The sequence below is a fragment of the Erpetoichthys calabaricus genome, chromosome 10 (genome assembly GCF_900747795.2).
Source record: "Erpetoichthys calabaricus chromosome 10, fErpCal1.3, whole genome shotgun sequence".
In the NCBI taxonomy this organism is placed as follows: Eukaryota; Metazoa; Chordata; class Cladistia; order Polypteriformes; family Polypteridae; genus Erpetoichthys; species Erpetoichthys calabaricus.
In genome coordinates this window covers 161,651,561-161,671,810 of record NC_041403.2, presented here as the reverse complement: position 1 = coordinate 161,671,810, position 20,250 = coordinate 161,651,561, and the positions used below count along the sequence as shown (strand labels likewise).

The 20,250-nt window shown below is 41.2% G+C and overlaps 2 protein-coding genes across 3 annotated transcripts in view; one reads left to right on the top strand and one right to left on the bottom strand.

The window, feature by feature from the left end:
* Window positions 1-2,538: 2,538 nt before the first annotated feature.
* On the bottom strand, window positions 2,539-16,042 carry pgap4 (post-GPI attachment to proteins GalNAc transferase 4). 2 transcript variants are annotated; one of them, XM_028812309.2, is made up of 2 exons: window positions 15,940-16,042; window positions 2,539-4,137 (listed from the first exon to the last, which is right to left on the bottom strand). In XM_028812309.2, exon 2 carries the CDS (start codon window positions 3,996-3,998, stop codon window positions 2,817-2,819), a length of 1,182 nt encoding a protein of 393 aa, XP_028668142.1. In that variant the 5' UTR covers window positions 3,999-4,137; window positions 15,940-16,042; the 3' UTR covers window positions 2,539-2,816. The 2 variants fall into 2 exon arrangements, with proteins under 2 accessions (XP_028668142.1, XP_028668144.1); XM_028812311.2 differs by lacking the exon at window positions 15,940-16,042 and adding an exon at window positions 10,032-10,214.
* Window positions 16,043-20,057: 4,015 nt separating this feature from the next.
* rnf20 (ring finger protein 20, E3 ubiquitin protein ligase) overlaps window positions 20,058-20,250 on the top strand; it is a 42,902-nt gene continuing 42,709 nt past the window's right edge. The window contains exon 1 of the mRNA XM_028812306.2: window positions 20,058-20,134. The gene's annotated coding sequence lies outside the window, so the exon portion shown is untranslated. The remainder of the gene's footprint in view (window positions 20,135-20,250) is intronic.

Sequence of the window (20,250 nt, the reverse complement as noted above, 5' to 3'; positions counted from 1 at the left end):
TAAGTTGGCCTTGTGAATGTACAGTGCCCTCCATAACGTTTGGGGCAAAGACACATTTTTTCTTTGATTTCCCACTCTGCTCCACAATTTCAAGTTACAAATCAAACCATTCAGATGAGATTAAAGTGCACATTGCAGACTTTTACTTAAAGGGATTTGCAGACATTTCAGTTACACAACACGTTTTCTACATGGTCCCCAAAACCCCCAACCATTACATCGGACCATAATGTTTGAGACACAGCAATGGCGGGTCTGTTAAAGCTGTTGTCATATTCAGTTCTTTGTTACATATCCCTCACATGCAACGACTGCTTGAAGTCTGCCATTCAGTGACTTCACCAGGTGCTGAGGTTCTTCTCTGCCGATTCTTTGCCAAGCCTCTAATACGGCCATCTTTAGCTCCTGCTTGTTGTAGAGACTTGTCCCCTCAAGATTTCTCTTCAGCATATGGAAGGCCTGCTCAGTTAGATTTAAATTGTGTGACTGGCTTGGCCATTCAAGAATGTTCCATTGTTTAGCTCTGATAAACTCGTGTGTTGCCTCAGCAGTATGTTTGGATTAGTATCTTGTTGTAGGATGAAGTGCCATCCAATACGTTGGGAGGCGTTTACTGGAACTTGAGAAGATCAGATGTTTCTACACACACCAGAATTCACTGTGCCACTGCTGTCAGCAGTTCCATCATCAATGCAGAGAAGTGTGTCAGGACCTGTGTTAGCCATACCTGGCCAAGCCATAACACCCCCAGCACCACCATGTTTAACAGATGGAGTGGTCTGCTTTGGATCTCGGGTAATTCCTTGTCGTCCCCACACTTTGCCATCACTCTGATGAAGTTCATCTTTGTCTTGTCTGTCCACAAGATCTTTACCCAGAATACTGCAGGCTCTTTTAAGTCCTTTTTCCCCAAACTGTAATCTGGCCATCCTGTTTTTGTGGTTTGCATCTTGCAGTGTGTCCTCTGTATTTGTTTCTGATCGTTGTCTCTGACACGTCCACGTCAGGCTCCTGTGGACAGTTTCTGATCCGTCGCACAAACGTTTGGAGCTTTTTCTTTAATACAGTGAGGATTTTTCAGTCATCAGCAGTGGAGGTCTTCCTTGGCCCTACCAGTTCCTTTGTGATTACTGAGCCCATCAGGGCATTCTTTCTTCTTCATGATATTCCAGTTGATTTTGGTCATCCTAAGGTTTTCCCGATGACTCCAATGAACTACCCGAGATCCAAAGCAGACCACTCCATCTGTTAAACATGGTGGTGCTGGGAGTGTTATGGCTTGGCCATGTATGGCTAACACAGGTCCTGACACACTTCTCTGCATTGATGATGGAACTGCTCACAGTGGCACAGTGAATTCTGAGGTGTGTAGAAACATCTGATCTTCTCAAGTTCCAGTAAACGCCTCCCAACGTATTGGATAACACTTCATTCTACAACAAGATATTAATCCAAACATACTGCTGAGGCAACACATGAGTTAATCAGAGCTAAAAATGGAACATTCTTGAATGACCAAGCCAGTCACACAATTGATTGGCACAGCTCTTGTCCTCATGTTGAGCAATGACAACTAGACTCTAGAGGGGAGATGCAAACCGAGGTATCTTAGGAAGCCATGAGCCCCACTCGAGAAATCACAAACACCTGTCAACACCAATTGTCCCAAACATTACGGTGTCCTGAAATGGGAGGGGACCAGGTAGAAAAACTCTTTTGCGACTGAAATGTGTCCAAATCCCATTCGATGAAAGTTTGCAATGTGCACTTTAAACACTGAATCTCAATCGTTTGATGTATAATTTGAAACTGTGAAGCAAAGGGGGGTAAATCAAGGAAAAATGTGTCTTTACCCCAAACATTATGGAGGGCTCTATATTTCACCTCATTACACCTGACATCACTTGCTACCGGAACAATCCTCCTCTCCCTAATAACCCTTGAGCAGAAAATCTGGATGGATAAACTAACTGATGTTTCAAAGTTCACAGTTCCTCTCCTTGATTGCTGAATAAAGGCTGCTGGTCAAAGATCAATACTGTTTCGACTAGTAGACAAATACATTCTAAATATCAATTAATAATTAATTGATAGTTCAAAGTCGCAAGTTCACAACTGCAACTCGTGTTCCATCTGCTTCCAGAAGGTTGGCTTTTTGCTGTGCACTTTTGCGAACCTGTTTTTCACTGCCCTCCATTATAGTCGCTCACACAAACAAAACTTTACAAAGCAGTCCAGCATTTGCAGGAATCCCAAGTGCGGGCACAAATAACAAGTTAAAATGTAACCTAATCTCTGGCTCACTTACTCAATCAGATGTTTGGGTGATCTAATAGCTAACCTAAGGCTGCTGATTTTATTGCAGAGATGCCTAAGGGACTCAATGCAAACAGAACCAGCTAATCAGTTGAACTCTGAACCCGAGGCAATCATTGAGTCAACTTTTGTCACGTTTGCATTCGGATGCAGACACTTCATTTCACAATGCTTTTTAAAAGGACAAGCAAAGCTTACTGAGATTTATAAAATATTAAGGCAATCATTTTTTTAATAATATGGCAGATGAAGCAATCAATGAGCTAAAAATCATATTACATGTCATCCTGCAGCTTTACAGAATTTGCTTTGAAATTTTTAGGAAACAACAGGCACTGATGGTGCTCCCCCCTTAAAGTCAGCGGGTTGGAAAGCCACACATTGGGATCCCTCAAGTCTTGGCCACTTGGTGAGGTAGTGATGTTCAAAGGAGCTTCCTAATAATCTGAGCACAACTCCTTACTTGCATTCAAGGAACAAGACGGGTTCCGCAGGGGGGGTTACAGAAGTCTGGGCTGTGAGCGGGTGGCCCTTACCGATGAATAGGCTCCGATATGCCAGACGAGGTTGGGCTCTACACTGTGAGCTCGTTCGCTTTGGTTTTTTTGGAGGCTGTCATACAGGGCGATATCTTTAGCAAAGCCTGGCTTGCATGTCAGTTCATTGAGATAGTGCATGACACGCCTCGCAGAAAAGTGTGGAAACAGCATGGCAGGGGTGCAGCACTCGGTCGCAGGGGACACCGCGTAGAGCTGAGGGGACAGCCTGCGCAGTTCCAGCAAGTAGTGTCTCCCAAAAAGCTCAGCAGCCGCCATCGTGTACAGCATAAAAAATAAAAAGAGGAAAGGCAACATCTTGGGTGAAAATCCTATCAGTCTTTTATACAGTGCACATAAAACCGAAGCCCCGGTCATGCCTAGGCCCACCCACTCGAGTATCCTGTAAGGTTCGGGATTCCAGTAGCGGTGTAGCCGTTCTGGATGAAAGAGCTTCACGTAAAGCGTGTTGGAGTAAAAGCTCCGCGAGATTAGATTTTGGACCACCGGAAAGAAGTTCTGCATTGGGGCGGCGTCATCCTCCAAGAGCAGCACGTTTTGGGGATTGAAGATTTCCAAGCTTTGCTTTAGGCAGTAGACGTAGTCCTGTTTCTCCTTCTCAAAAATGTTTAATGCTGTTGAGGCCTGCCGTTCGAGATCCTTGAATCGCTCGACCACGGGGAAGCGTTTTATAAGCAACGATACATCCTCGTTTTTCTCTGGCTCCTCTTCCACATTGCACAAAAGTACCTCCGCACACCCGCCACACTCCATTAAGGCATGATCAAGCAGCTCTGCCACCTGCAGCACATAGTGATACTGAATGCCATCTGTGGGTCGTGCAGCTGTTACAATGGTTACCAGGATCTGGGGACTGGCTGGCTCCACTGGCAGAAGTTGTGGGGTTCCATTAAAGGACTGCCAGTAATGCAGGGCCGTCTGTCCTCTTGCTAAGCTGGCCTGCAATGCTTCATGACTCATAGATTTCAAATAAAGAAACTTAAAGAAATAGTATGAGTACAAAAGTCTATGACATAACAATGGAAAGATCACTAAAAAAGTAAGAGAAGACAAGCCCAGGATGTGAAGCAGGGGACTTGAACGACGGCAGTGGTGCCGTAGAAAGGCTTTCAGTTGTAGCGCCATGAAGTTCTTCTGTCCTCAAGTTTCCAAAGGTAGCTCAAGGTCCAGCCATTTGAAATCTTTCTGATATGACGTTCAGGTGAAAAAGACAGTATCAGGCTCTTGCAGGACGTTTCTTTGGGAGGAAGTCTTCAGTGCAGATCTGTGAAACAAAAGAGGACACAGGAGATATTTAGCAAGAAGTACAAAAGTCAAAAGCACTCCCAGGCAATGTTGGCTTCCACGTTCCAATTTTAGCCCCCGAGTTGCCATGAAAATACACTTACATTGGTGTTATAACTGTTATGTATAGTAAATTTATCTATCCATTCATCCATTTCCTGAACTGACTTAATTCCACTTAGGTTTATGGGGAGCGAGGGGTAAGTCTACTATAGGGCACATTCAGGTTTTTGGCATGAAAATTATCAGGGAGGAATACCAGAATCGTCCTGTATGTGTACAGACTTCTCTGATGTTTACATGAACTTATCTAGTAGCGTCTGTCCCTCACTATGTAAAGAGCTTTGAGTAGTGAGAAAAGCAAAATATATCTATAACGAATTATTATTATGAATTGGGCAATGTATGGTACAATGAATTTCCCCTTTGGATTAATAAAGTATCTATTTATCTATCTATCTATCTACAAGATAAACAAAAACAATTGATTATTCAATTAAAAATCGCTTTTTCCACTGCCCCATACTGTTCCTTGTAGGTTGGGAGTCGGCAATGATCATCATCAGTTTGCTTTACAGTAGTTAGACACCATTGCCTATAAACAGAGAACAAGCCTGTTAAAAAAATGCCAGCTTAATTCTGTTAAACAGTAGCCTTCCTCAGTTTCCCAAGATGCAATTGCTGCCATCTTCTTCTTTTGGCTGCTCCCGTTAGGGGTTGCCACAGTGGATCATCCTTTTCCATATCTTCCTGTTCTCTGCATCTTACTCACTTACTTACTTAACCATCACCTGCATGTCCTCTCTCACCACATTTGTAAACCTTCTCTTAGGCCATCAGAAATCAAAAATGTGACATTTAAAAACTCTTTTATTCCCAGTGATATATTCATTTTAAGTTCTAGTGGCTCAAGGAGACCTCTAAATTATTACAGTATATTTTTAACATTAAACATTATTACCTGTAGGATTCTTACCTGTGTTTTCCTAATAGAAAAAAAATTGATATAAACTTCTGTCTCTTGGCCTGCTTTTTCTTTCTTTGGGGCCATTTTACGTTTGCACATTCCTCCTGCACAGATATTTCCCTCTGGGATAATAAAGTCTACCTGAACTTAAGCCTAGAGATTAACAGATTCACCTGAAAAAATGTAAGGTTAAGCCCTCAAAAACAGAGAAGCTGTTTTAAATCTCCTTCATACACATACACACACACACACACACACACACACACACACACGCACACGCACACGCACACGCACACGCACACGCACACGCACACGCACACACACATGGGGTGAAGGCTTTCTAAAGCTGAACTGATAACCAGGTCACAGGCGCCTCTTTGTGGCTAAAGTAGTTAATGGATGTCTATTGGCACTATCCAAATGAAACTGTCTCATCTAATATATAAACATCCGGCACCACTTTAGTTCAGGTAGTGCAAAAATGCATCTATTACTCATTTACTATTATGTAACAAGACTTTAACATACACTACTTTGGGTCTTCATAACACCTACAAAGCATCAGCAAAGTGTTCATTCATCTCTGCAATGTGACCTACTAATAAAACGTCACTTTGGAGTGGTCTGAGGTGGCTTAACTGAAACGTGGGTCTCTTGATATTACATATTTAGTATAACTAGACCTGCGAATCATTCATATTAGCAAGTCATTTTACCACATGTCAATATGCCACACTGCACAAAGATGAATAACCCGTCTACTGATGTGTTAGAAGTGTTATGAAGAAGGAGTAAGAGCTGCCTGTTTGCAGTACAGTAATCCCTCGCTGTATCGCGCTTCGCCTTTCGCGGCTTCACTCCATCGCGGATTTTATATGTAAGCATATTTAAATATATATCGCGGATTTTTTGCTGGTTCGCGGATTTCTGCGGACAATGGGTCTTTTCATTTCTTGTACATGCTTCCTCAGTTGGTTTGCCCAGTTGATTTCATACAAGGGATGCTATTGGCAGATGGCTGAGAAGCTACCCAACTTACTTTTCTCTCTCTCTTGTGCTGACTTTCTCTGATCCTGACGTAGGGGGATTGAGCAGGGGGGCTGTTTGCACACCTAGACGATACGAACGCCCGTCTAAAAATGCTGAAAGATTATCTTCACATTGCTACCTTCTGTGCAGCTGCTTTGTGAAGTGACATGCTGCACGGTGCTTCGCATACTTAAAAGCATGAAGGGCACGTATTGATTTTCCGATTGTTTGTTTTTCTCTGTCTCTCTCTCTCTCTCTTTCTCTGCTCCTGACGGAGGGGGTGTGAGCTGCCGCCTTCAACAGCTTTGTGCCACGGTGCTTCACATACTTAAAAGCCAAACAGCCCTATTTATTTGTTTGCTTTTCTCTATCTCTCTGACATTATCTGCTCCTGACACGCACTCCTTTGAAGAGGAAGATATGTTTGCATTCTTTTAATTGTGAGACTGAACTGTCATCTCTGTCTTGTCATGGAGCACAGTTTAAACTTTTGAAAAAGAGACAAATGTTTGTTTGCAGTGTTTGAATAACGTTCCTGTCTCTCTACAACCTCCTGTGTTTCTGCGCAAATCTGTGACCCAAGCATGACAATATAAAAATAACCATATAAACATATGGTTTCTACTTCGTGGATTTTCTTATTTCGCGGGTGGCTCTGGAACGCAACCCCCGCGATGGAGGAGGGATTACTGTATTTACACAGTGTTACCAATCATCCCTTTATCAGGGCTGTCTTAATGCATGGGCACGCTGGGCAGTTGCCCAGAGGCCCCACGTACATACTGCAGGGACCCCACACTAATCTATGTATGTTGTGACTTGCTGAGTGGTTGTGTAAGTAGGGGCCCCAGTGCACTGCTTTGCTGGGGGGCCTATAATGCTGCTAAGACGACCCTGCTCTTTATCCATTTCTAAACCCACCAAAGATTATCCCAAAGACAGAAAACCTCATCTGCTTTCATTCACAAGGAATCTGGTTAGAGTTAGAAGTTAAACTACAATGCCTGTCTATGTGATGTGTAAAAAGGCACAGTGGGCAAAGGACACCTCTGTGAAAAACATTCACACTCCAAGCATTTTCTGGGTTGGGATTCAAACCTAAGTCTATCAACCATGCTGCAAAACATAACAAAAAACAAAAATAACAAAAATGACATTTCACAGGTAAATGTCATTAGATATGCAGTATTTAGACTGTATTAATACTGTGGATACATTTTGTAGCCTGCACATGTCTGTTGCACTCCATTAGCCTGTGCATGTGTTAGCTTGGTAGAAGTTTCCACAAGATAAATTTCCTAAAGCAAATGCATTATACCTTCTACAGGTTGAAATAATCTGTCACAGTGTTTCAGAAATTGCTACATTTATGTTGATGAGCTAAATGTGCAGTGCTAAGCTCAGCAGCACAATCTTGAGAGCAGCAGAGTGATGTGTAAAAAGTAACATGCGTTAAGTAGTCGAATTAGGTTTTAAAATAAAGTGTAACCTAAAGTAAAAAATACCTGCATTGCTATTGCAGCAGTACTGGGCGGAGTGGTGGCTCTGAGGCTTGGGATCTGTGTTGGCAATCGGAAAGTTGCCAGTTCAAATCCTACAAATGCCAGAAATGTTTCAACCCCATTGGCCTCTTGAGCAAGGCTGTTAACCTGCAACTGCGTCGTCCTGAGTATGGCATTAACCTAACATCCAACCCTACAAGCAGGTCCTCCAAACTGCAGGTAAACCTCAGGGGTTGATTTCAGGATTGGCACTCCAGCCACTGTTAAAAAAAAAAAAAAAACCTCATTCCATTCTAACCAGTGTGGTGCTGAGGTAGCACTTGGGTCCCAATTTGTGATCCTGTGGTGGTTTGTTGTGTAACACTCCTCTGCAGAGCTCAATCACACTGCCAAGCAGAAGACTGTGCCATGTGCAAACCGGTAACAGAAACATATTAATAACATGTCAGTTGATTTTTAATCCAGCTATTGGCTGTAGATATGTTGAAACGGTGTGACATGGAGACGCAGCAACCGGTGTTCTTACCAGGTTGAGGATGTAATAAAGGGGGATGAAGGTTACTCACTTCACAGCACATGAAGGATAAAACATATTTTAAAAACATATAACAAAATTAGATAGATAGATAGATAGATAGATAGATAGATAGATAGATAGATAGATAGATAGATAGATAGATAGATAGATAGATAGATAGATAGATAGATAGATAGATAGATAGATAGATAGATAGATAGATAGATAGATAGATAACTCTAAACAAAGTAATAAATAACTATAACTAATAGTTTGTATTATAACTATATAACTAATTTGTGCAAAGCAACAAACAACTATAACTAAAACAATAACAGATATAATAAAACTACAGATTATTAGTGCAAGTGGTTATGAAAAGTGACTTAGTGTTTGTGCCGTGAATAAATGAGATAGCAGCATGTGATGATGGGATGAAACAAACATTCAGTAACATACAGATGAGTAAATAAAAAACGAATGAGACCTAATGACAAAAATTCTGAAAAAGATCACCTACAGAATGAGGAAGAGTTATACAGTCTTATTGCCACAGGTAGAAAGGATTTCCTGTGGCGTTTGGTTCTGCATTTGGAGGCAATGAGTCTTTTGCTGTGTGTGCTCTGATGACCCATCAAGGAGGCGTGCATGGGGTGAGAGGGGTTGTCCATGATACCGAGAAGCTTTTTCAGCATTCTCCTCTCAGACACCTCCACCAGGTTCTCCAGTCTGACACCCAGGACAGAACCAGCCTTTTTAATCAGCTTGTTCAGCCTGTTGGCATCAGCTGCCTTCACCCCACTGCCCCAGCACACAGCTGCAAAAAACACCACGCTCTCTACCACAGAATGATAGAACATAGTCAGCATTTTCCTACAGACATTGAAAGACCTGAGCCTCCTCAGTAGGTAAAGCCGGCTCTGCCCTTTCTTGAAAACCGTGTTGGTGTTCTTGGACCAGTCCAGTTTACTGTCAATGTGTACCCCCAGGTACCTGTAGTCCTCAACCACCTCAACATCCGTTCCTCTGATGGTGACAGGGGTGGGAAAAGGAGCCTGCTTCCTAAAGTTCACAACCAGTTCCTTTGTCTTTGTAAATGGTTTAGCTCACACCACTCCACAAAGCTGTTCACCACCTTCCTGTATTCATCCTCCTGTCCATCCCTGATACAGGCCACAATGGCAGAGTCATCAGAGAATTTCTGCAGGTGACATGACTGAGACCTGTACCTGAAGTCAGACGTGTAGAGGGTGAAGAGGAAGGGTGATAGGACAGTTCCCTGCAGCGCCCCCGTGCTGCTCAGGATGCTATCAGAGCAGCAGCTCTTCAGCCGGACATGCTGTGGTCGATTGGTTAGATAGTCTGTAATCCAGGCTACCAATGGGGCGTCCACCTGCATTTCCGTGAGCTTATTCCCCAGCAGTGATGGTCTGATTGTGTTAAAAGCACTGGAGAAGTAAAAAAAAACCCAGGATTGTTTTAGATAGGTGTTTTAGGAGTCACTGTGGCTGATGATGACGTTTACATTTTTTTTTTTGCTCAATTAAATAATGTTGAACTATTTTGACAAAAGGAAATTTCCAAAACGCTACTTGCACATTTAAAGGTGGACTTTTAAGAAACCAGGTTTCTGCCTTAACCCGGTTAGTCATTTTATCCCATTTATGTGTATGTGCTAAAATGTGTGGTGCTAAAAATCCTGATAGTGCAGTGAAAATCTGACAATTGCTTCACAGAATGTAGTTATCAAGTCTTTGTTCAAAATATCAGCACTATATTACTCTTCTTATCAGGACACTATAAGGCACATCTCACGTTTTGTCTGCAGAATTCCTGCTAGTGTGTTTTGCTGCATTCACCTGTCACTGGACTATTTGGAGTTTCTATTTGTGACATTTCACCCTCTCCCACTTCAATGTCTTCACGGGGATTTCCAGTCAGATTTTTTGGAGTAACGCGAGTTGCTGTTGATTTGTTACTTGGCGTGCAGAGAAAAAAGCAATTAAAGATAAGCTGTTATGTTACAGTGAAATAAAGAGAAAACATAATGTATTAAATGTGCATCACTTCACTCCAAATGAAGTTCAAACAAAAAATGGCACTTCTGGTAGAGCAAGGTTATATTTTTTAATTTTACACCATTAAGTAAGGTAAAAGGTCACAACTTACATCACAACTCAGAGATCTTGGGTAGCTTTGTGTCTTATGAATTGCCCGACTTGGAGCTCGGAGTTTTTAGGGTGCTCACAAGAAATGTCCAACTTGGAAACTCCATACACTGTATATACCACATATATGATAGCAGGTGAGCACAGCATATGATGTATCACTAAAAGTAAGAGGCACACCTAACCCTAACCCTAACCGTTTGAAAATAAAAAAACATCAGGTAAAACAATGAGCAACATATCCTTTCTACTAAGAATAAATTCTAGACTATTCCAGACTTTCTTTGTGCAAGAAGATTTGCCCCAAAAAGTCATTTTGAGAAATTCTTTGAAAAAAATATTCTGTAGTGGAAGTTTACATTCAGACATTAGCTGCCTCAAAGCTCCAGAATCTTGGGTTCAAATCTTGGCCCCAAGCACATTCTGTGCAGTTTGTGTAATTGGTGAGGGTGTTCCTCCATGCACTCCACTTTCCTTTTCATATCCAAACTGTTAACTTTGCCCTGCATAAGCAGGTACAGGTGTATGTTTGAGTGTGTTCTGCGATGCACTGGTGTCCTGTCAAGGGTTGATCTCCACTTTTGTTAAGGCGAGGGCTTCCTGAATGTGATGACAGGATGAATGACAAGCCATGGTATGATTAGGCCCTGAGTAAACAGTATGTTGAAGAACCTTTAACATTGGCGTCACATTTGGAAAACACCAAAAATAAATAAATAAATAATAATACATTTTATTTATATAGCGCCTTTCCCATGATCAAGGGCTGTTTTAGCTAACAAAAGGGTTGTCAGTGTGGCCAAGCTAAACAAATCTTGTTTAAAAATTAGAAAAGTAGGATAAGATATATATGAGATAAAGAAGTTAAAGAAGTTTTCAACAAAAAAAGACAATAGGAAAAAAAAACAATAGAATCAGATTGTGCCTTCAAACAACTTGTGCCTGAAGTGTCGTAAACAAGATAAAGAGATGAGAGATGGGGAACAAAGGCACAGAAGATTAAACGGTGGAATAACAGAGTGGGGCTGAATGGCAGCCAGAAGAAAAGATAAAGTGCAGATGAATGTTGAATGATGGGACAATGTATGAACTGGACTGAAGAATAAATTTAGCTCCTTCTGATTATTTATTTTAAAGGAATCACCAAAAAAAACACACACAAATATAAATTTTATATATGATCATCAAGAAAAATGAATCCTGCCACAGTAGAGAGAGGTCTTTGTTTCCAATATTACAGATACCGTATATACTCGCATATGAGGAGTCGAGTCTTGAAACCCAAAAATCGATCATAAAGTCATACCCCGACATATACAGTCATTCAAAAATACAACAATAAATTTTTTTTTTTTTTTTTTACATCTTCTTGCCTCCTCCAATCTCGCACCAGTTTCTCAGACGCATTGAATTTTGCTGCAGCAGTGCAGTTACCAATTTCTTTCGCCACTTCAACGACTTTTAATTTAAAACCAGCTTCATATTTTCCTCTGATCGAATGCTCCATCGTAGATAAGGGATGCTCTTACGATAAAGGTGTATGAGGGTTTGAGATACAAAAAACACAAACAGTGCAAACGCCCCTTCGGAATGGTTTGGGTAGCACTGTGTGGTCACGTAGGCACAATACATAGAAAAAAAGGCTGTGTGCTCCATGGTTACTCTCTCAGGTGGGCGTTAGCATATCGTAATCTCTTGTACCAATAGCGTGAATTTTCTGCATTTGACTTATACGACCGACATTATAAAATACCAGCAATTATACGGTAAAATCAAGCCCCGATTTATCCACGGGAGAACTTAAACATGAGTATATACGGTATATTCCCTTAAATGAACTACAAGCCATCACCTGTTCCGCCTATGTAAAATGCAGGACATTTTCTAGAACAAGCTCACTAAATTTGTTTCTGGAGAAGCATGAAATCCACTCTTTAATATTAAAAGGTGTACAGCATCCAGATATGGACATTTTCATGAAGTTCTAATTGCAATGTAACTTAGTGGTTGAAACAGAATGTGCCCAGTGTACATAGTGATTCTGAATTGTAAAGAAAGTTGGGTAAGCAATACTGGGTGAGTTTGGGAGAAGAAAGCCTTTCTTAAGCAGATAGGAAAGGCACTATATGATAGATAGATAGATAGATAGATAGATAGATAGATAGATAGATAGATAGATAGATAGATAGATAGATAGATAGATAGATAGATAGATAGATAGATAGATAGATAGATAGATACTTTATTAATCCCAAGGGGAAATTCACAACTACAGCAGATGTAGTAATGGTGACAGCAAGAATGGTGCTTGGCGTGACATCTGGACAGAGGAAGGAGGAAAAGGAAACCTGGTGGTGGAATGGGGAAGTACAGGAGAGTATACAGAGGAAGAGGATGGCAAAGAAGAAGTGGGATAGTCAGAGAGATGCAGAAAGTAAACAAGAGTACAAGGAGATAAGGTGTAAGGTGAAGAAAGAGGTGGCGAAGGCTAAAGAAAAGGCGCATCATGAGTTGTATGAGAGGTTGGACACTAAGGAGGGAGAAAAGGACCTTTGTCTGTACCGACTGGCTAGACAAAGGGAGCAAACTGGGAAAGATGTGCAACAGGTTAGGGTGATAAAGGATAAAGATGTAAACGTTCTCACAAGCAAGGAGAGTGTTTTGAGCAGATGGAAAGAGTACTTTGAGTGGCTGATGAATGAAGAAAATGAGAGAGAGAAGAGGTTGGATCAGGAAGTGCAACAGATTAGCAAGGAGGAAGTAAGGACAGCTATGAAGAGGATGAAGAATGAAAAAGGCGTTAGTCCAGAGGGCATACCTGTGGAAGCATGGAGGTGTTTAGGAGAGATGGCAGTGGAGTTTTTAACCAGATTGTTTAATGGAATCTTGGAATGTGAGAGGATGCCTGAGGAGTGGAGAAGAAGTGTACTGGTGCCAATATTTAAGAATAAGGGGGATGTGCAGGACTGTTGTAACTACAGGGGGATAAAATTGATGAAACACAGCATGAAGTTATGGGAAAGAGTAGTGGAAGCTCGGTTAAGAAGTGAGGTGATGATTAGTGAGCAGCAGTATGGTTTCATGCCAAGAAAGAGCACCACAGATGCAATGTTTGCTCTGAGGGTGTTGATGGAGAATTATAGAGAAGGCCAGAAGGAGTTGCATTGCGTCTTTGTGGACCTGGAGAAAGAATATGACAGGGTGCCTCAAAAGTTGTATAGGATACGTACAAGGGAAGTGTGACTGTGGTGAGGTCTGCGGTAGGAGTGATGGATACATTCAAGGTGGAGCCCCTTCTTATTTGCAATGGTGATGGACAGGTTGACAGACGAGATTAGACAGGAGTCCTCGTGGACTGTGATGTTTGCTGATGACATTGTGATCTGTAAAGAGAGTAAGGAGCAGGTTGAGGAGACCCTAGAGAGGTGGAGATATGCTCTAGAGAGGACAGGAATGAAGGTCAGTAGGAACAAGACAGAGAACATGTATGTAAATGAGAGGGAGGTCAGTGGAATGGTGACGATGCAAGGAGTAGAGTTGGAGAAGGTGGTTGAGTTTAAATACTTGAGATTAACAGTACAGAGTAATGGGGATTGTGGAAGAGAGGTGAAGAAGAGAGTGCAGGCAGGGTGGAATGGGTGGACAAGAGTGTCAGGAGTGATTTGTGACAGACGAATATCAGCAAGAGTGAAAGGGAAGGTCTACAGGACGGTAGTGAGACCAGCTATGTTATATGGGTTGGAGACGGTGGCACTGACCAGAAAGCAGAAGACAGAGCTGGAGGTGGCAGAGTTAAAGATGCTAAGATTTGCATTGGGTGTGACGCTGATGGACAGGATTACAAAATGAGGACATTAGAGGGTCAGCTCAAGTTGGATGGTTGGGAGACAAAGTCAGAGAGGTGAGATTGCGTTGGTTTGGACATGTGCAGAGGAGAGATGCTGAGAATATTGGGAGAAGGGTGCTAAGGATAGAGCTGCCAAGCAAGAGAAAAAGAGGAAGGGCTAAGAGAAGGTTTATGGATGTGGTGAGAGAGGACATGCAGGTGATGGGTGTAACAGAACAAGATGCAGAGGAGAGAAAGATATGGAAGAAGATGATCCACTATGGCGACCCCTTAACGGGAGCAGCGAAAGAAGAAGAAGAACATTTGAACTGATCTGCAATGATAAAGGGGTAGATGTCCAATCTAATATTGTGTGCTGGAGAGTTCACTGGAAAGAGCACACTTTTATTCAAATTAACTCTGAGACAGGAAATCTTGAAATTCTGTTAGCACTTTTAGGACTGCAGGCACAGTATTTTGTGGATCTGATATATACCGTACCATATCATCTGCATATTGTGAAATTTTCTGTTCAAGTCCTTCTCTGATAATCCCTTTTACCTCACAAGCATTTCGACAGTGAACTGCCAGTGGCTGAATGGCGATTGCAAAAAGCAATGTGTCCTCATTTTCTCTGGGTTCAAGAGGAGTATGCCAGCTGTGGGCAAAACTGAGCCTTACAATGAGGCAGAAGGCAAAACATACTTGAGTAATTTCAAAGCATTCATAATTAATTCTCATGAACACAAAATGTGCTAAATAAATAACTATTTTGTTAAGTTGAACACACACACTGAGTTCTTATAAAAGACTCCCACTGGCAGCTTGACCCTGACATTCAGACAGAAACAAACTATAAACTCACTAACTGATCTGAACAACAACAACAACAAAAAAAAAAAAAGCCCTGAATTTAAATGTTGTGCTTTAAACGACACAAATACAATGAATTGGTACAAGAACTCACCATTAAAAAAAATATGGCAGACGAGGCAAATAACAGCTCAGTGGCCACAGACTGATCTCAGCTCTTGACATCTTTGAGTAAACGTCAAGAATCCAGGAATGGAGGATGAGCGGTCTTCGAAAAATGGACTGTACCAAGTATCTTGGCAATGTTTATGGAAGAATTATGCAATTTAAATAATCATGACTTCCTAAAGTTCTGATAACACTAACGTTCGAGCTCAGCTCAGTTGTGTGTGTGTGTGTGTGTGTGTGTGTACCGTACTTGCCACAGACAGCGACTGGCACATTCCTCACCCAAATAAGGACAGCTATCTTGAATCTTTTAAAGACGACGTTTATTTAAGTCTTTGAATTAACCGATCTTTATTATTGTACATTTATTTCCTGGTGACACGATTTTACATTCATGTCAAACATTCATGCTTTCATAAATTAAGAAACCAGTACCACACCACATCAGTATTACGACAGTCGCTTGATGACAAGATCCGATAGTCTTTAGAAGGCGGAGAAAAGAAAGCACTCTGTCACCTCTAAAGTCTAAAAAGTCGCCTGTCTCACTTTATCGCAGAATCCACTTAGTAACCAGCGTGTAGTTTGAAAACCGCTTTCTTAAAAAATGTGCCCTCCGGCACCACCTCGCCATCTATCAATCAATCAATCACACATCACATTCAGTTATGTAAGAGAAACAAACAGAACTATATCCTTAAACAGGAAGAGCAATTGATTTCAGTCTTGTTAATGGATGATGTTCTTTTTATAAGGACAGGTGATGTTTAAAAACATAAATTTTTTTTTTACCTTTTTCGAAAAACATGGCTCCTACGTGCTTTACAGAATCATGTACTAGTTCACTCAGTGCTGACTGCAGTCGTCTGGTATGTCCCTTCTCACTCCCTGTATCGGCGAAAAGTCTCGCGCTTCTCTTCCGCGTTCTAGCCCAACCAATCGAAAGCCGCCATTCCAATAAGGGGTGTGGTTTGATCTGGACCGCTCAGCGTACATGTGGTAGTATCGTGGTAAAGCGCGTTTCATCGTTAGTTTTATTGTGAAAGTTTAATAGCAAGTAGGCAATAAGTTAAGTATCGTGATGAACGGTAAGAAAGCTGTTTTAAACGGGTATAAATAAAATACTGCTGGAGCGAATGTTTTCAGCCCATCGGTTATGACAATGGCTGTCATAAAACTGTGCAGTCAGGTTAATTATTTGTCATTTCCAGTAAAAAATGGCAAATGTATCCATTTCAAATTAAATCTGCAACACAATAAAATGTGCAGAAAGTGAAGGGGTCTGAATATTTTCTGAATACACTGTTCTGGAGTTTGTTTTTTTTTTTTTGTTTGTTTGTTTTTTCTGTCCTCCCTGGCCATCAGACCTTACTTTTATTCTGTGTTGATTAGTGTTCCCTAATTTTAATTGTTTATTTTGTCTTTTTTCTCTTTCTTCATCATGTAAAGCATTTTGAGCTACATTGTTTGCATGAAAAGGTGCTATATAAATAAATGTTGTTATCTATCTATCTATCTATCTATCTATCTATCTATCTATCTATCTATCTATCTATCTGTGAAGTGCATTATACTGCTTACATGAATATGTGGGGGAATAAATCTGAAATGACTAAAGAGCACCTTTACTGAAAATTAAAATGCACAAACACTGCAAACTCAATATCCACAGGGCAGGCTGTGTGTTAGCTTTAATAAACTGATTACTTGGTATTAAAAAAACTATACAACAGTCATAACTTCATCCAGTTTATCTTATTTTTTATATTTAAATCTGCATTAGAGCATTAAAGCAACCAGTCTGTCAGCTATTGAAAGTATTCTAAAATAAGTAAGGTGTACCTGACGTCCAAGCATAATTTAAAAAATCAAGATGATAAAAAAACATTTGGTATTAATAAAAGTTTTCATGTGATGCCCGTAGTGCTGTTAAAATTAATATTGTTTTTTTCTTCTTTATCACCGTAATTGTCATTTAACATAACATTCTCCAAGTCGCTGAATACAGTTAAGGGACCCAGGGATCCAGAGCATATTCCAATAACATTGGGTACAAGGGAGATGCACACACCGTACCAGTTTAGAATGGCCGAACAAGTGAGATTGTCAAAACGAAAACCCACACAGGTAGTGAAAGGGGAACATTACTGTCACTGCCATATAATATGTTTCATAGTTGTGACCTGTAGGGGGCACAGCAGAGCCCCGATACAGCTAGACCAGAGGCAGCCCCAGATTCAAATGCACTTATTTTACTTCTTTACAGATTTCTTCCTCCCATTTAGCACAACACTATAAACAAGTTTTCCTTTCATTTTCTTTCTTTTCTTTCTCCTCCACTCCTGCCAGGCGAGTGTTAACCTTCTCCTTTCCCAACTCTGACTCCCCAGGCAAAGTGGATGGCTTCTTTTTAAACTCGACCCTGGGAGTACTTCCGGTACTAAACCTTTGCCTCCAGGAAGCAATTCCAGGTCAGGCAGAACTACCCTGGAACAGGGAATTCATCTCCTAACTATTGATCAGTGCTCTTGTACATACATGATCAGTGCAGAAGCATTTCTTTTTTGTTACACGTGGCAATTCATTCAAATTATTTCATCAAAAGGAGTGAACAGTCCTGATGCTTTTATCTACATTTGTGGAAAATATGTAGTTAAAAAAAAAAAAAGATTATTTCACATACTTACTTTACCAGGGGTCTCATTTATAAAACTTTGTGTGTATTCAAGCATGAAAATATGTGCATGCAAAAAAAAAAAAAAAACATGCATACAACAAAACAAATCAGATTTATAAAACCTGGTGTACATACATTTTAAGCATTTGGCAGTTTATAAATCACCTTGTAAATATGCTTAATTGAGTGTGCCTCGAACATCGCCCCTTAAATATCCATATGTGCAGCAAGCTAATCAACCTCATACATATGTAATCACAAAGCTGCAGAACCTCATTGGCTGACAGAGCTGCCTCTCCCACCTGACATGTTGAGACCCCGCCCCCATTTAAGTGTATCTGGCTGCACTCTGCAACTGAGAGCACAAGATCACATGGCATTTTTAAGTGCATTTCCTCTGCGTTTTGCGGGTCAGGGAAAGACGTAATGTGCCAGCGTCTGGGCAGTGACATTACCAACATGCCAACAACCACATACAGCACGATGCTTAGAGTACAAGTTCAAGGAGGTTATGCTGAAGCTTCAAAACTCACTGGTGAGGCCTCATCTGGAGCACTGTGTGCAGTTTTGGTCTTCAGGCCACAGAAAGGATATAGCAGCACTAGAACAAGTCCAGAGAAGAGCGACTCAGCGGATTCCATGGCTACAGTGGATGAATTATGAAGAAAGATGAAATGACCTGAGCCTTTTCAGTTCAAGTGTTTAACATTATGAATGGAATTAGATAGATAGATAGTGCAGTGGTTCAAGACTATGACATTAAAATGAGTTCATCAAGAACACGGGGACACAGTTGGAAACTTGTTAAGGCTTTCACACAAACATTAGGAAGATTTTCTTTACACAGAGAGCCATAGACACTTGGAGTAAGCTACCAAGTCGGACTTTAGGGACTTTCAAATTGTTGCTGTTACATCTTTCACTTTGCTGCTATAAGTTGCATTGAGCAAATACAGCTGGAAAATATTTTTTGTGTTCGTCTTCATATCAGTGTGCAAAGCAAAAAAATATGTGAATATTTTGAATAGGAGTGATTCTTTTCTATACCCACTGTATCTATCTGCCCTATAGTCCATCCATCCATTATCCAACCCGCTATATCCTAACTACAGGGTCACAGGAGCCAATCCCAGCCAACACAGGGTGCAAGGCAGGAAACAAACCATGGGCAGGGCGCCAGCCCACTGCAGGGCACACACTACGGACAATTTAGAATCGCCAATCAGACTAACCTGCATGTCTTTGGACTGTGGGAGGAAACCGGAGCACCCGGTGGAAACCCACGCAGACACGGGGAGAACATACAAACTCCATGCAGGGAGGACCCGGGAAGCAAACCTGGGTCTCCTAATTGCAAGGCAGCAGCGCTACCCACTGCGTCACCGTGCCACCCTTCTGCCATATACAGTAGTGTCTTTCATAAATATCTATTAGGAAGTGGATTTCTGATGCAGAATTTGATGATGTAATGAATGACCTGAAACAAGTGGCTTGGGTACCATTCAAAAATGTAATTTCCATATTTTTAAAGATCCAAATTATATAGAAATTATGAAAAATATATTAGTTCATTTTAAGCACGTAGATTGCAACATGAGTCTCATAGTTCACTTTTTGGATCCGCATTTGGAATGTGTCCTTGGGAATCTTGGAACGATAAGTGAGCAGCACGGTGAAAGATTCTGTCAGGATATCAACAACTTGGACAGAAAGTACCAGAGACTTTGGGATGTCAGTATGATGGCAGACTCTTCTTCTTCTTCTTTCGGCTGCTGCCGTTAGGGGTTACCACAGCGGATCATCTTCTTCCATATCTTTCTGTCCTCTGCACCTTGTCATTTCAGCCTGAAGTGTCACCCACAGCACTCGGGTCCCAATCCAGGTTTTTCGTTGTATTGTGGGTGTGGCAACGCGCTATCAGCGCATGCTCCCAACCTCCTCCTAAATCATTTCATGTTAAACTGATTGGGAACTATTCTGTATACATGAATAATTTGTTAAATTTTAGTTAAGTTTATTTTCAATTTTGGACTTAAATGTGACATGATAGAAACGTTCTAATTATATTTTATTGCTTTCATGAAAGCAAATAAGCATAACTATTCACAATTAATTTTATCGGTTTAATTTTGTAGTCTTCTGTATTATGAAGGCCTTAATAACCTCCCGCCACACGGGGGAGATAGCGTGTAATCTGGGTCCTTGCTTAACTTCCGCCAATCTGGGAGACTTTAGCCTTTGTATTTGTCAATATCTATGATTCCTGTTTCCGGAAGAAAGACAGGACAAAATAAACGGTTGTGCTTTACGGTAAGTACGGTTCAATGAGAATATTTCTGAGCAGTTACTCCCGCTAAGTGATCGTCACAAAGGTGTTGCCTCAGTTTTATGGACGTCGGTGTCCAGAGCCAAAATTGTGTACTGGT

Coding starts and splice junctions, on each gene's coding strand:
- pgap4 (XM_028812309.2), bottom strand. CDS start 3,998: ATGGCGCTACAACTGAAAGCCTTTCTACGGCACCACTGCCGTCGTTCA.